This window comes from Natrix helvetica (assembly GCF_964273705.1).
Source record: "Natrix helvetica genome assembly, chromosome: Z".
In the NCBI taxonomy this organism is placed as follows: Eukaryota; Metazoa; Chordata; class Lepidosauria; order Squamata; family Natricidae; genus Natrix; species Natrix helvetica.
Window position 1 is genome coordinate 137,539,465 of NC_138554.1, and position 15,759 is coordinate 137,555,223.

General features: G+C 42.0%; 1 protein-coding gene across 1 annotated transcript in view; it reads left to right on the forward strand.

The window, feature by feature from the left end:
• The window catches only part of MINDY4 (MINDY lysine 48 deubiquitinase 4), a gene marked incomplete at its 5' end in the record, with an annotated part of 57,900 nt that extends 43,942 nt beyond the window's left edge, over positions 1-13,958 (forward strand). Inside the window, one exon of the mRNA XM_081970679.1 lies at positions 12,326-13,958. Within this exon, the coding sequence (XP_081826805.1) occupies positions 12,326-12,374 (49 nt within the window). The 3' untranslated portion in view covers positions 12,375-13,958. The remainder of the gene's footprint in view (positions 1-12,325) is intronic.
• Positions 13,959-15,759: the final 1,801 nt, after the last annotated feature.

Sequence of the window (15,759 nt, forward strand, 5' to 3'; positions counted from 1 at the left end):
TTCTTGGCTGCCCCTCTTAATTCAAGCCTCCAAAATATGCTTAAGAAGTTGAATTAAGATCGAAGAGTAAATGGGATGTGGGCTTCCTTGATCTTTTTTTCTTTTTTCTTTTTGGTCGGGCGAATACATTTAGTTGCCTGAAGGAAGATTCATCTTGCTCTCTTAATCCTTTCTTGTTTTCTGTCTCCGGTGGAGGAAATAACTTGCGTTAACTCTACCCTATCCAGACAGAGCTACTTATGTTTTTTTGTTTATTTTTCTCAATCTTGCATTCAAAAAGCGCCAGCCCTCCCCCCCCCCCCCCAAAATGAAGACCTGTCTCTGTTAGCATTTATCTTGCCTTGAATTCAAGGTGGATTTGATTTAAATCAAGTCGATTTAAATCACGATTTAAATCACTAGTAAAAAGGCTTGATTTAAATTGATTTAACAAAACGCACAGGTACAGTATAGGTGGCACCTTGCTCAATAGTAGTAACTGTGAAAGGGATCTTGGAGTCCTAGTGGACAACCGTTTAAATAGGAGCCAGCAGTGTGCAGCAGCTGCCAAAAAAGCCAACACAGTCCTAGGCTGCATCAACAGAGGGATAGAATCAAGATCACGTGAAGTGTTAAGACCACTTTATAATGCCTTGGTAAGGCCACACTTGGAATATTTGCATTCAGTTCTGGTCGCCACGATGTAAAAAAGATGTGGAGACTCTAGAAAGAGAGCAGAGAAAAGCAACAAAGAGGATGAGGGGACTGGAGACTAAAACATAAGAAGAACGGTTGCAGGAACTGGGTATGTCTAGCTTAAGAGAAAGAAGGACTAGAGGAGACATGATAGCAGTCTTCCAATATCTCAGGGGTTGCCACAAAGAAGATGGAGTCAAGCTATTCTCCAAGGCACCTGAGGGTAGAACAAGAAGCAATGGGTGGAAACTAATCAAGGAGAGAAGCAACTTAGAACTGAGGAGAAACTTCCTGACAGTTAGAACAATTAATCAGTGGAACAGAAGTTGCCTCCAGAAGTTTTGAATGCTCCAACACTGGAAGTCTTTAAGAAGATGTTGGACAGCCATTTGTCTGAAACGGTATAGGGTTTCCTGCCTAGGCAGGGGGTTGGACTAGAAGACCTCCAAGGTCCCTTCCAACTCTGCTATTGTATTGTATTGTATTAAATCATAATTTTTAAAGAGCAGCTGTTATCTCTGTCCCGCAGTGGCTCCTCCTTTGATCTGCTGTTGACTCACCGACAGGCCCTTTCACTTTGAAGGGACAGCTGGTGATGTGGCAGTGACACCACACGGTGTGGGATGTAGCAGCAGGAGTAGGCTGCTACGGGTTGCACGGGTTCAGGAGAACCCGTAGCTAACATTATGCCAGATTCAGAGAACCTCCAAATCCCATCCTACCCCGTCCGCCCCACCTCTCCCAGGGAAAAACGGGCCTCCCGGAAGGCCTCCAAAGCCTGGGAGAGGCAGTTTTCGCTCTCCCAGGGGCTCGAGGAAAGCCTCTGGAGCCTGGGGAAGGTGAAAATTCCCCCCCACGGTGTAGGCAGCCAACTAGGCCACGCCCACCATGGCCACGCCCACCTAGCAACCGGGCAGAGAACCCGTTGCTGAAATTTTTGAAGCCCACCCCTGCGTGGCGGGCAGCAGGTGAGTGGATGTCCGCTAACAGGCGCTGCCATGATGGATCTGAAATGACAGGCGCTCTTTGATATTTATATTTATAAGCTGTTTAGGTGGTTTCACTTTCATTTTCACTGCTTGCCCTTCCTCCTCACGCTTAGCGCCTCTGGTGGTGGTACAGATGCATTTCTCTTCAAACAATGACAGAGTTTGTAGTATGCACAGATTTGCAAAGCAATGGGATGAAGGAATATTCCTGAACTTTGTTTTATGATTTATCTCATGGTCACTGTGAAATCGTGTCAATGCGTCACTGCAGGGCATGTTACAGTATCTCAGTTTGCAGAGCTTGGAGTCATTGAATGGGTTCACCAAAAATGTAAAAATATTGCAGAATGCACAGCCTCATGCTACATAACTAAGCTCCATTTCATGCCCAATAAACTAAATTATTAATATATCTATAATAGAAAACTATCTTTAGATAGATTTTTTTTTATTCCAAAAGCATTTTATTAAAATAAATTTGATTTTAAAAAATCCGATTTAAAATTTAAAAATCCAATTTTTATCCACTCTGCTTGAATTCAAATCTGTGCAATAGAAAGATTTGTTTTCAGGGACAATAAATGTTATCTTCCGTAAAAAAAATTCCAACCAAAGTTCACAGACCTAAAGGGAGAAATAAAATAAAGATAAAATGAAATAAAAATATATTTGATGGCTGATGCTTCCTAGCAGTGTTTAATAAAACCAGATAAATTACACTTCGTGTATTTTTATTTTCTCCCTTCGGGTAACTTTTGGGGAATTCTTGGAATCGAAGTTAAAACATGCTAGCTAGGGAATTTCTAGAACACTGGGGAATTCTGGGTGTTGAAGTCCTCATTTGCTGCCCAGGGAATTTAGGGAGTTAAAAGGATCAGTTTTGGGATTGATGCCCACATATTCTGGCTGGGGAATTCTGGGAATTTTTGCATGCTCACTTACTGATCTTTTTGCACAAAATAGAAAAAAATGAAATTATGGTTTTCATGATTAGAAAAAAAAAAGAGATTGTAGAAAAGAGTTAAACAATGTTGTAACCACAGAGTTAGATTTGTATGAATTTATATTTATACTTAATGGCTGCTGTAAAAGATCAGATGAGATTAACAGAGTTGGAAGGGACCTTGTAGGTCATCTAATCCAACCCCTCCACCCAAGCAGGAGATCCTAAACCGTTTCTGACAGATGGCAGTCCAGAGTTTGTTGCAGAAAAATCAAATCCAGAAAGTACACACAGATAACTGATTCAACTGGAATAGATGAATAAATATACAATATCAGCAAGTGGTTCTTCCAAGTAAACACAAGGAGAGTTACTGGCAAACACAAGCAGTTAGCTTCATATCAGCAGACAAGCCCAGACAAACTGCTAGTTTACTTCTCAGAGCAGCAGACTGCTTAAGTTTCTGTTTCAATTCTCTGCACAGACTCAGATCTGCTTAAGCTCCCATTGGCTGACTTAGCTGCTATGCCTATTCATTGGCTGACCTTGTTCCCATGTCTCTCCCAATCATGAATATTTCAACACAGTCTAGAAGCTTCCAGTAATGAAGCTCCCACAACCTTTATAGGCAAATTCTCTTCCATTGGTTTCTCCAAAAGAAAACCAGACGTCATTTTTTAATTTTCCCTTTCTCTTTGATTTCTGAACTTTTGTTCTTTTGTTCTTTTCTTTTTCATTCTCAGCATTTGTTAGTTTTTACCTTTTGCTTTAAATTTTTATTATTATTATTATTATTATTATTATTATTATTATTATTATTATTATTATTATTATTATTATTATTATTATTATTATTATTATTATTATTATTATTATTATTATTATTATTATGTTAATCTTTGATGAGATTCACAGCCTTTGGGGCTGGTTGGTAGCTCAACAGCTCGAGTCCTAACCAAGGACCTAGGAACTGTTAAGGTAACGTCAGAGGATATAAGTTGTTCCAAGTAGGGTTGTTTTTTGTAGAGTCAGAATGTTCAAGTCAGGTAAATTTAGAATTTCCAAATAGCCAGGTAGCCCTTTAGGTATTGCTCCAAGGGCTCCAATTACAATTGGGACAACACATGATTTCTTTTTCCACAGTCGCTCAACCTCAATTTGCAAGTCCTGGTATTTTGTGATTTTTTCTTGCTGTTTATCTTCAATTCGTGCATCACCAGGCATTGCAATGTCAATGAACCATACTTTTTTCTTTTCAATTATTGTTATGTCAGGTGTGTTGTAGGCCAAGTGCCTGTCAGTCTGGATTCTGAAGTCCCACAAGATCTTGACTTTCTCATTCTCTAAAACCTTCTCAACCTGATGGTCCCAGTGGTTTTTGCTGTACTCAAATCCAAACTTTTGGCACGATTTCCAGTGAATAATCTTAGCAACGCCGTCATGGCGTTGTAGGTAGTCAGTTTGTGAAATTTTGCTGCACCCGCTGATCAAGTGGTCGACTGTCTCATCTTTCTCATTACAGAGGCGACATTTGCTGTTGGTGGTAACATGTTGAATTTTTACCTTCATGGAATTTGTGGCTAAGGCTTGTTCTTGAGCTGCCAAAATAAAGCCTTCTGTTTCTTTTTTCAGTACTCCTGATCTTAACCAGTTCCAAGTTAGTTTTTGGTCAGCTTTGCCTTCAATACTTTTCAAGTATTGGCCATGCATAGCTTTGCTTTTCCAATTTTCAGCTCGCTTCTCAATTACTTCTTTCTTATATTCAGCTTTTAACTTAGTTTTCTTCAAAAAGCCTTCTTTATTTACTTCCTTAATCATTGGTTCTTCACTTTTCTGAATGTAATCATTCAAGCTGTGTCTTTCTTCTTCCACAGTCTGCTTTACTTGTAGGAGGCCTCAACCACCTTCTGCTCTTGGTAGATACAATCGGTCAACATCACTTTTAGGGTGCAAAGCATGATTCATTGTCATAAGCTTCATTGTTTTTCTGTCCAAATTGTCCAACTCTATCAATTATTCCTGCAGAGTATCAATTTACAGGTATAGCCCAGGTATTTATGGCTTTTATGATGTTTCCTCCACTCAGTTTGGATTTTAATATCTTGTGAATTCGTCGAATGTACTTGGCTGAGGTTAATCCCTTGACATTATTATGCATTAAGTCAGAGGCCTCTAAAATCCCCAAGTACTTGTAGCCTTCTTCTGGTTTTACCGCCTTTATCATTTCTTCATTCTCAAGTTGTATTCCATCATCTTCTAGGACCTTGCCTGCCTTGGTTACCATTCTTGCACATTTGTCAATTCCAAACTGCATACCAATGTCTTGGCTAAATTCTTTTGTGCTTTCAATTAATAAATTAAAGTCCAGCTTTTGTTTTACCAAACAGCTTCAAATCATCCATGTACACCAAGTGTGAAATTTTCAGTCCTTTCTTTGCAAGTTCGTATCCACAATTCACCTTCTTCAAAATGGTTGTCAGTGGTAGAATTGAGAGTACAAAAAGTAGGGGTGAAAGGGAGAATCGCATCCTCCCACACACATCCCTGCGGCCAATTCGCTCTCACAGGGAGGGGCTTCTCCTGGTGCCGTCCACTAGGCAATGCCAACGGGCGACACCAAGGAGTAGGGCCTTCTCTGTGATGGGCCCAACCCTCTGGAATGACCTCCCCCCCGACATTAGAACCACCACTGACTTCCGCTCCTTCCGGCAGAAACTGAAGACACACCTGTTCCGACTGGCTGGCCTGGCATAATTTTTAACGTCTACCTCCTGGCATATATATTTCTTACTGGTTTTTTAGGGGGCTTAATTTTATAGGACATTGGGGTTTTAAATTCTGTATATTTTAAATTATTTACTTAGCAATACAGTTCTGTATATCTTTTTATCCTCCTCTTATTTATGTATCTATCCACTTAATAATTTTAATTGTTTAAATTTTATAGTTATTTATGATGTTTTTGATATGGACTGTACACCGCCCTGAGTCCCTTTTGGGAGAGGGGGCGGTCTATAAGCGCTAAGAAATAAATAAATAAATAAAGGAAATCACCCTGGAAAACGCCTCATTTAATTTAAACTTCACCCAGTTCTTCTCCATTAACCATAAGCTTCATTTTCCAGAGGTTCATTCAAGTTTCCATGAATTTTGGTCTGTTGCTGCTGATGCCAAAGATTTTCAGGCATTTCTTGATCCAGCTGTGGGGAACTGAATCAAACGCTTTCTTATAGCCTATCCAAGCCATGAACAGCTTGGTTCATCTTTTCTCTGAATTCTTTAGGATTAGCTTGTCAATCAGCAGTTGGTCCTTGGTTCCTCTTGAATTTTTGCAGCATCCTTTCTGTTCTACGGGAAGCGAGTGATTTCTTTCCAAGTATCCGTAAATTTGGTTTGCAATGATACCAGTAAGGAGCTTGTATGTTGTTGGCAAACAAGTGATTGGCCTGTAGTTTCCAGGGTCCTTTCCTTTTTCTTTATCTTTTTGGATCAAAAATATCATTCCAGTTGTCATCCATTCATCATTGTCAGGTGTTTTTAAGATCTGGTTCATTTGGGCTGCCAATCTTTCGTGCATACTTGTAAGTGCCTTTAGCCAGAAACCATGTAGCTCATCTGGTCCAGGTGCACTCCAATTCTTCACTTTTCTTGACTGCCTTTGCACCATTCTTGTTATTTGTAAGCTTTTACCTTTCGCTTTAAAATTCTATTATTGTTATTATTGTTGTTGTTGTTGTTATTGTTGTTGTTGTTGTTGTTTGGTTAATCTTTGGTGAATTTCACTGTCTTTGGGGCTGGTTGGTAGCTCAAAAGCTTGAGTCCTAACCAAGGACCTAGGAACTGGAACAATTTATTATATGTGTGTGTGTGTGTGGTACACAGATGATGACATTGTGGAGGTAAGACACCCCTAAAACCCGTCAGGGTGCATGTTCTGTTAATATACAGCCTGTTGTGCCTTAAAACGGTTTCTACCTTACTGCCATAAAATGGCTTCTACTGTACAGTGCAGTGGAGTTGCCATGGTAATGGCTTCACAGTACTCCACAAGGGGGCTCCCTCTGGTAAAGGGGAAAATCCAACAGTAGAAATTAGATTTGGTCCGGATATTTTCCCCCTATAAATAAATACCCGGGCAAAGCTAGGTTATCGGCTAGGTTTTTTTTTTTAAAGAAAAACCAAGAATGGCATGGTTTATAAGGCTGATATGTTTGGCTTTAGTTTAAAAAAGAAAAAAGGAAACCATCTGTGCCAGGGAACTGGATTATTTCTGCATTCCTTCTAAACTCCTATTTTTCCAGGAGAAATAAATCACCTTCCGATACAAACACTATCATCGTGAGGGTTCAGGAACAGGCCTGAACTTTTCGTGGCTTTCTTTGACTCTTTAAAATTAGAAGTGACCAAGTGGGGGGGGGGGGAATTCGCCACTGCTGACTGTACCTTCAGAGGGGTCTGTAGAGTTCAGTTAAGGTGGCGAGCAATATTGTTCCAGAGAACTGAGTTCTCCTGCCCCACTTTCTTTCTCTTTTCTCTGCTTCCCAAGAAAGATTTCAATAGCGCTCGTCAATTTGGCTCTGCTTGAAGCTGGGGCCATAAATAAGCATGAATGGTGGGCTTGTTAAGAGAACAGCCAGTCGGGGCTGTTAGGAGCCTCCATCCTGCAGGCGAAGGGCGCCAATTAGGAGATGCCGACTAAGCCCTATTGTCCTGGCCGAGACACAGAAGCTGGGCTGTTAAACGGCTGCTAGTTGTTCCTTCCAGAGGCCTGGTTGCCTTACAAAATCATAAAAAACAGGCTTGCTGAGAGGTGCAGACGCCATCATGGATTCTGCAGAGGCCAACCGTGAGTTTTCACTCCCAGTCCAATGGAAGAGAGGAATGGCCAGCCAGGAACACAGTGTGCAAGATTTATATCGCGTCTTTTTCGTCCAAAGAACAAGCCTTGTGAGGATCTTTCCTTACTCAGAAGAAACATCTATGGGGGGGGGGTGTCCGTGGAGGGTTTCCATTTTTTTTTTACTTCGGGTTCGCTCTCTCTCACACAACGCTTCTGCACATGCGCAGAAGCATTCGGGCGGATGGGCGGAGCCTCCTGCCACCGCTACGACCTGTTCGGCCGATCCGGGAGCAACCCACCGTGTGTGTATGTGTGTGTGTGTGTTGAAAATTACAGATAGTCCTCAATTTATGACTGTAACGGAAACTTGCCCATCAGGGTCGTAAGAACAACTAGACACAAGGGCAGTTTTTCCCCGAATGCCATCAGCCTGCTTAACAACTAATTCCCAGAGCACTGTCATATTACGTACTAAGACTGTATTACTATTATTATTCTCATTCTTCCTATTACCCATCTCCTCCCGCTCATGACTATAACTATGTTGCTTGTATCTTTACAATTTATATTTGTTTCCTATAATACAATACAATACAATACAATACAATACAATACAATAGTAGAGTTGGAAGGGACCTTGGAGGTCTTCTAGTCCAACCCCCTGCCTAGGCAGGAAACCCTATACCGTTTCAGACAAATAGCTATCCAACATCTTCTTAAAGACTTCCAGTGTTGGGGCATTCACAACTTCTGGAGGCAAGCTGTTCCACTGATTAATTGTTCTCACTGTCAGGAAATTCCTCCTCAGTTCTAAATTGCTTCTCTCCTTGATTAGTTTCCACCCATTGCTTCTTGTTCTACCCTCAGGTGCTTTGGAGAATAGTTTGACTCCCTCTTCTTTGTGGCAACCTCTGAGATATTGGAATAATGCTATCATGTCTCCCCTAGTCCTTCTTTCTCTTAAGCTAAACATACCCAGTTCCTGCAACCGTTCTTCATATGTTTTAGACTCCAGGCCCCTAATCATCTTTGTTGCTCTTCTCTGCACTCTTTCTAGAGTCTCCACATCTTTTTTACATCGTGGCGACCAGAACTGAATGCAGTATTCCAAGTGTGGCCTTACCAAGGCATTATAAAGTGGTATTAACACTTCACGTGATCTTGATTCTATCCCTCTGTTGATGCAGCCTAGAACTGTGTTGGCTTTTTTGGCAGCTGCTGCACACTGCTGGCTCATATTTAAATGGTTGTCCACTAGGACTCCAAGATCCCTTTCACAGTTACTACTACTGAGTATGGTATCACCTATACTGTACCTGTGCATTCCGTTTTTGTTGCCTAAATGTAGAACCTTACTCTTTTCACCATTGAATTTCATTTTATTAGATAGTGCCCAATGTTCAAGTTTGTCAAGATCCTTCTGTATCTTAAGCCTATCTTCTGGAGTGTTGGCTATTCCTGCCAGCTTGGTATCATCTGCAAATTTGATGAGTTCCCCATTTATTCCCTCATCCAAATCATTGATGAAGATGTTGTACTGGGCCTAAAACAGAGCCTTGGGGTACTCCACTGCATACTTCCCTCCATGTAGATGCAGTTCCATTGAGAACTACACGTTGAGTGCGGTTGGTCAGCCAGTTACCAATCCATCTGGTGGTGATGCTGTCTAACCCACATTCTTCTACTTTATCTAGTAGTAGGTTATGGTCTACCTTATCAAAAGCCTTACTGAAGTCCAAGTAAACTATATCAACGGCATTCCTCTGGTCCACTAATTTTGTCACATTATCAAAGAATGCAATAAGATTAGTCTGGCATGATCTGTTTTTGACAAATCCATGTTGGCTTTTGGCTATTACTTTGTTTGCTTCTAGGTGTTCGCAAATTCGTTGCTTGATTATTTTTTCCAGAATCTTTCCTGGTATTGAGGTTAGGCTGATAGTATCATTTGATTGCTTATTACCAGTGACGTGCGGTGAGAGTTACAGCTGGTGAGGCTGGTGACGTCATCAGGAAGGCGGGGAATGGGACCACGTGTGCAGGAGGCTGAGGCAGCCCCCACCTTCCTGAGTGAACATTAAGGGGACCGCGGAGTGCACTGATCCGCGTAGCCTTGCTTCCTCCACCGGCGCCAGTTCCTTCCCCCCCACTCCTTCAAGGTCTTCCACCAACCCAAAGCCCAATCCCCAGAGGCCTCCCTCGGGCCTTCTGCATCCCCCTAACTCTTCCTGCATGGCTTCTTCAGCGTTGTCACCTCAGCGAAGCCCTGCCTTGGCAGCCAGCAAAAGACCCGTTGGCTCCCGGGAATGGCCCCACATCAAACGAGAGACTCACCTACAGGGCGGGCCTTTCCCGAGCCACCGACTCCGAGAAAAAAATCGGGGTGAGAGAGGGAGACGCACAAAATGGGGGCAGGAGCTTCCCAGGGGTGTGAGAGAGGAGGAGGAAGAAGAAGAGCCTGTCCAAGGCTTGCAGCCGCCGGCGCCCACAAACGTGGGCCCGTGGCGGTGGGTTCCTTTGCGTTTGCTTCCTAACGACCCGAGAGGTGGTGTGCCGGCTGTGTGGTTGTCAAGCGGCTTCACGAATCGCTGCCCAGGAAAAGCAGCTCCGCGGGGCCCGGCGGCAAGGCTTGAGCGGGGTGACAGAACAGCCGCCTGAATGGGAAAGCAACGAAAGGGGCTGCGTTTTGACCTCGCTGAAGCCTTGCTGCCTGAATGGGAAAGCAACGAAAGGGGCAGCGAGGACGGCTTCCCATTCAGGCAGCAAGGCTTCAGCGCGGTGAAAGCGCAGCCCCTTTCGTTGCTTTCCCATTCAGGCGGCTGCTCTGTCACCCCGCTCAAGCCTTGCCGCCGGGCCCCGCGGAGCTGCTTTTCATCAAGCGCAGCCGCCTGAATGGGAAAGCAACGAAAGGGGCAGCGAGGTCGTTCTCCAGTCGCTTTCATGGCTTCGTCATCCGGGAGCGCCAACAACATTTCTGCCTCCGCACCTCCCGGGCGCGGCTGACGGATGTATGTAATATTATAATATTTTATATATATATATATATATATATATATATATATATATATATATATATATATATATATATATATATATATATATATATATATATATATATATATATATATATATATATATAGTATATAATATTATATACTATTATTTCATGAAGAGAGGTGAGGCTCTGCCTCCCCTGCCTCCCCTAACCGCACGTCCCTGCTTATTACTAACCTATGATTATCACTAAGGATTGTATCTTATGATTCTTGATAAATGTATTTTATTTTTCTTTATGTACACTGTGAGCTTATGCACCAAAGACAAATTCCTTGTGTGTCCAATCACACTTGGCCAATAAAGAATAAAGAATTCTATTCTATTCTATATTCTATTCTATTCTATTCTATTCTACTATTCTATTTTCTATTTATATTCTATTGTATTGTAATTCTATTCTACTCTACTATTCTATATTCTATTCTATATTCTATTCTATATTCTATTCTATTGTAATTCTATTCTATTGTAATTCTATTCTATTCTCTATTCTATTCTATTCTATTCTATTCTATTCTATTCTATTCTATTCTATTGTAATTCTATTGTAATTCTATCCTATTCTATATTCTATTCTATTCTATTGTAATTCTATTCTATTCTATATTCTATTCTATTCTATTCTATTCTATGCTATGCTATATTCTATTCTATTCTATTCTATTCTATTCTATTCTATTCTATTCTATTCTATTCTATTCTATTCTATTCTATTGTAATTCTATTGTAATTCTATCCTATTCTATATTCTATTCTATATTCTATTCTATGTCATGGTGGTCAGGAAACAGAGAGCAGCTCATTTCTATGATGTTTTTTGTAATGGTTGCTAAGTGAATAATGCAGTTATAAAGCAAATGCCACGGTTGTTAAGTGAACCATTTATTTACTTGTTTTGCCGAAAACTGGGAATAAATGCTGCTTTTTGATAAAACTGACGCGAAATGTGATTGTGGGCTGCTGCGGACGTCTCTAAGGGGCGGTCCGAGTGCTGAGTGTGCAGGGTTTGGTCATGTGACTGATTTGTCGGAGCTTCAAATCCATGTCTCTAGACTGCAGGCGGGTGCATTGGAACAGCCGCTAAGCGATCGCTGTAAGTCGAGGACTACCTGTCTAGGTAGTGATGAGGGCTCATTTAGAGGGTGCATCTCTTTTGTTGCCCTTCTTGGAGTGACTGTGGGATGACAGAGTGGAGGGGAGTCCCATAGGCAGTCCAAAAATCACTGCCCACAAGTAACAGCCTGTGGTGCACACAAAACTCCCCAACAACTGGGTGATTATCTTGTGTTTTTTTAAAAAAATGATATCACAGTATTCAGGCAGTTCTCGACCTACAACAGGCACTGAAAAAAGTGACTTATGACCGTTTTTCACACTTAACGACCATCACAGAATTCCCCATGATCATGTGATCAAAATTCAGACGCTTGGCAACTGACTCATATTTATGATGGTTGCAGTGTCTGTGAGTGGGGGGGCGACCTTCTGATGAGGAAAGTCAAGGGGGAAACCTCCGTGCTTCTAACTTAACAATTGCAATGATTCACTTAACCACTGTGGCAAGAAAGGTGGTGAAACAGGGCAAAGCTCACTTAACAACTGCCTCGCTTAGCGGCATACATTTTGGGCCCAGTTGTGGTCAAAAATCAAGGGGCCGACTGTATCTCCCTTCTACTTTCTTGACTAAAGCTAGAAGCAGCCTCTCACAAACTCCTGCCCGCTTTAAGTATTTCTTGAGTCTAGCTTTAAAGGGATTGTTCCAGCTGAACAGCTTTTTGGGAAACCACCAAAAATGAAACTCTGCCTCTTTGGGTCTTCCAGGTGGAAGGGAGCCGTGGTCAGCTGGAATGGCACAGACCCCATCCTGTGACTGACTTCTCCCAGCAAAACCAGGCTTCACCCCCAGAGAGGAAGCCCGGGCGTTTCTCGTTCCCCCGGCCCAATTGGATGCAAGACCCACCTTCATCATGGATTCCTCACACCCTTCCTTGCGGCTTATCCGAAGACGGCTTGACTCAAAGGAGAAGTTTGAGCTTCTGACATTTGGAAATGGGAAGGTCACCCCGAACCAAGAAGGAAAAAAAAAAAAAAAGAGAATAGTAAATCTGTCGACATCCCATCAAATTCCGTTGCTGAATCCCTGCCACATCCTGTGATTATATTGGTTGAACAATACCGACGGCAGCCCCCTTTCTTGTTTAAAAAAAAAAAAAGCGATGATAACAATCCCCGAGTCCATTTTAAAGCTAGGAAGCCAAAATTAAAGCAAAACAAATCAACAACAACAACAACAACAACAAAAGAGAGCAATTAAGCTCTGTTTCCCAAGGACGTTTCTTTTGGGTAGCCCAAAATAGGTTGGAACCAAAAACATCACTGCCAATTCTTTCCTTTTTAGAAATTTTGTTTTGAATAATTGAATTGTCATCTGTTTTTAATTCAGTCCTTGGAACTCTCTGCTACCAGAGAACTGAACCGGTAGAGCTATCTCTTCTTTTAATTTCTGTAACCGAAGCTCGCCTTTTTAGACTCAAAATCTAGTTTGCCAAGACAATTCTGGACCTATAGTTCTGTGTTCTAGAAATAAAAGGCCTGCAGTCTGCTTATTATTTTATCTCTGTGGAGAAACAGTGGTTTCTATTTGAATATATCATACCGAGTTTCTCTCTGTACATGAGTTTGCACTATTTAGGCAGTGTTTCTCAATGATGTGTGGACTTCAACTCCCAGAATTCAACAGTTCAAACACTGAAGCCAACTCTTGTTGGCTGGGGAATTCTGGGAATTGTAGTCTAGTCATGCAGGCTGGGGAATTCTGGGAGCTGAAGTCCACCCATCTTAAAAATTCCCAAGATTGAGAAACACTATCCAGGATAATCCATGCCCCAGTTGTACTGAAGTGATGAAGTTGATAATGGGAATTATGCCATAAACTACCAATTTTCCTTCGTCACTATGCAAATGTCGACATATTTCACAGATCAATCAACTGATAGTCCGAAAAAAATGCCAGGAATTTTGGGCCCCATGATTGGAGACCTAATTTGATTTCAAGAACGGACAAGATAGGAAAAAACTTAATTTTATGCTCCTTTTCTGTGCCTTTAGTTTCAGAACCACAGTAAGTAGGGTTGCCTCTGCATTTCTTTTTCAGTCTGATTTTGTCTTGAACTTCTTATTTCAGTAAGATTAAAATTCTTCCCCCCCCCCCCCATCAGCTGTCATGAGTGCGTTAAAAAAGATTGCAAGACTGTTGTGTATAATGTAAGTCAGTGTTTTTCAACGTTGGCATTCGCTGGCTGGGGAATTCTGGGAGTTGAAGTCCGGACATCTTCAAGTTGCCAAGTTGAGAAACACTGATGTAAGTGGTGCTTCCTGGATCTTCCTTCCCCCCCCCCCCCCATTATTGTAGACTTAAAACGAATGTAGGGATTATTATGTGTCACGGTGTAAATAAAAAGAGAAGGCTTAATATGAAAAAAATATTTCTCTTTTTCTTTTTTTCAAACAAAACAAATCCCAAACCCGATTGGAGGTGGCTGTAGAGGGGAGCAAGGTCAAAAAAGTCAAGATGGCTGCTACATCTGCGCAACTGAAGCCCAGGGAAGAGGGGAGGGGCTTCATAAGTCTGTAGTCATGGCTGCCATCTTGACTGTTTTGACACAAAATACACCCTGGGCTCCCCCAACATTCTGAAGGCTGAGAATTTCTGAAAGTAAAATCCATCCAGCCCAGTTTTAAGAGTGCCCAGAAAAAACTTTTTCAGGCTATTCCTCGAGTTGATTCATAAAGTCCTAACAGAGAACTTTTGCCTGTTTAGGGAAATCCTGTTTGAAAAATGCTATTTGGATCACTGGTCTCAAATGCCCATAAAGTTTACAGAATAACAGAGTTGGAAGGGAACTTGGAGGTCTTCTAGTCCAACCCCCTGCTTAGGCAGGAAACCCTACGTCACTTCAGACAAATGATTATCGACTCTCTTCTAAAAAACATCCAGTGTTGGGGCATTCACAACTTCTGGAGGCAACTTCTGTTCCACTGATTAATTGTTCTAACTGTCAGGAAGTTTCTCCTCAGTTCTAAGTTACTTCTCTCCTTGATTAGTTTCCACCCATTGCTTCTTGTTCTACCCTCAGGTGCTTTGGAGAATAGTTTGACTCCCTCTTCTTTGTGGCAACCCCTGAGATATTGGAATACTGCTATCCTGTCTCCCTTAGTCCTTCTTTTCATTAAACTAGACATACCCAGTTCCTGCAACCGTTCTTCATATGTTTCAGCCTCCAGTCCCCTAATCATCTTTGTTGCTCTTCTCTGCACTCTTTCTAGAATATCAGTATCTCTTTTATATAGTGATGACCAAAATTGGAAGCCCTATTCCAAGTGTGGGCTTACCAAGGCATTACAGAGTGGTACAGATAGTCCTTGACTTACAAGAGTTCATTTAGTGACGATACAAGTTTACCGCAGCAAAGTTTTATCAAGTTTCGTCATTGAAAAAGTGATACGGCCGTTTTTCACACTTACACTATTGCAGGATTCCCATGATCCTATGATCAAAATTCAGACAGTTGGCAACGGACTCAATTAATGACCTGTTTGTGACTTTTCTGACAAGCAAAGTCAGAGGAGGACCCAGATTCACTTAACAACCGTGTTAAGTGAACTGCTGGTAGCTATAGCAGAAAACTGAACTTGTTGGAGTAAAATTGGGTTAGAGCCTTTCAAACGGAGGACTTTCCAATCTCACCGTGTGAAGTCCTCCAGACCCCAGTCCTCTTTCGTGTCATGTGGCAGTCTGTTCCACTGGCCGAGAAGCTTGCGCAATCAGAAACCTCTTGCTTTCTTGTTTGCATCTGCAACGCACAGCTGCTTTTCTCAAATGCACGTCAGCGTGAGCACGTTGACTGAATCAACTGTTGAATCAAATCTCAAAAACACCGGAGCTTTTCAAGAATTGATGGGGATGGGGTTGGGCTAAAAGACCCCCGAGCAGAGGTGGGTTCCTACTGGTTCTAACTGGTTCGGTCAAATAGGTCCTCAGCCAGACACGTGACTGTACCAGTTCTATCCTGGGCATTGCCATCTTTATTTTCTGTTCTGCACATTCGCAGAACAAACTTCATGGGAAAAATGTAATTCCCCCCCCCCTTTTTAATGGTATGTGCAGTAAACATGGTAGTCCCAGAGAGTTCCCAGAAATGGGCCGTTTTTTGCAAAAACGGAGGCGATTTTGCCTTCCCCCAGCCTCCAGCAGC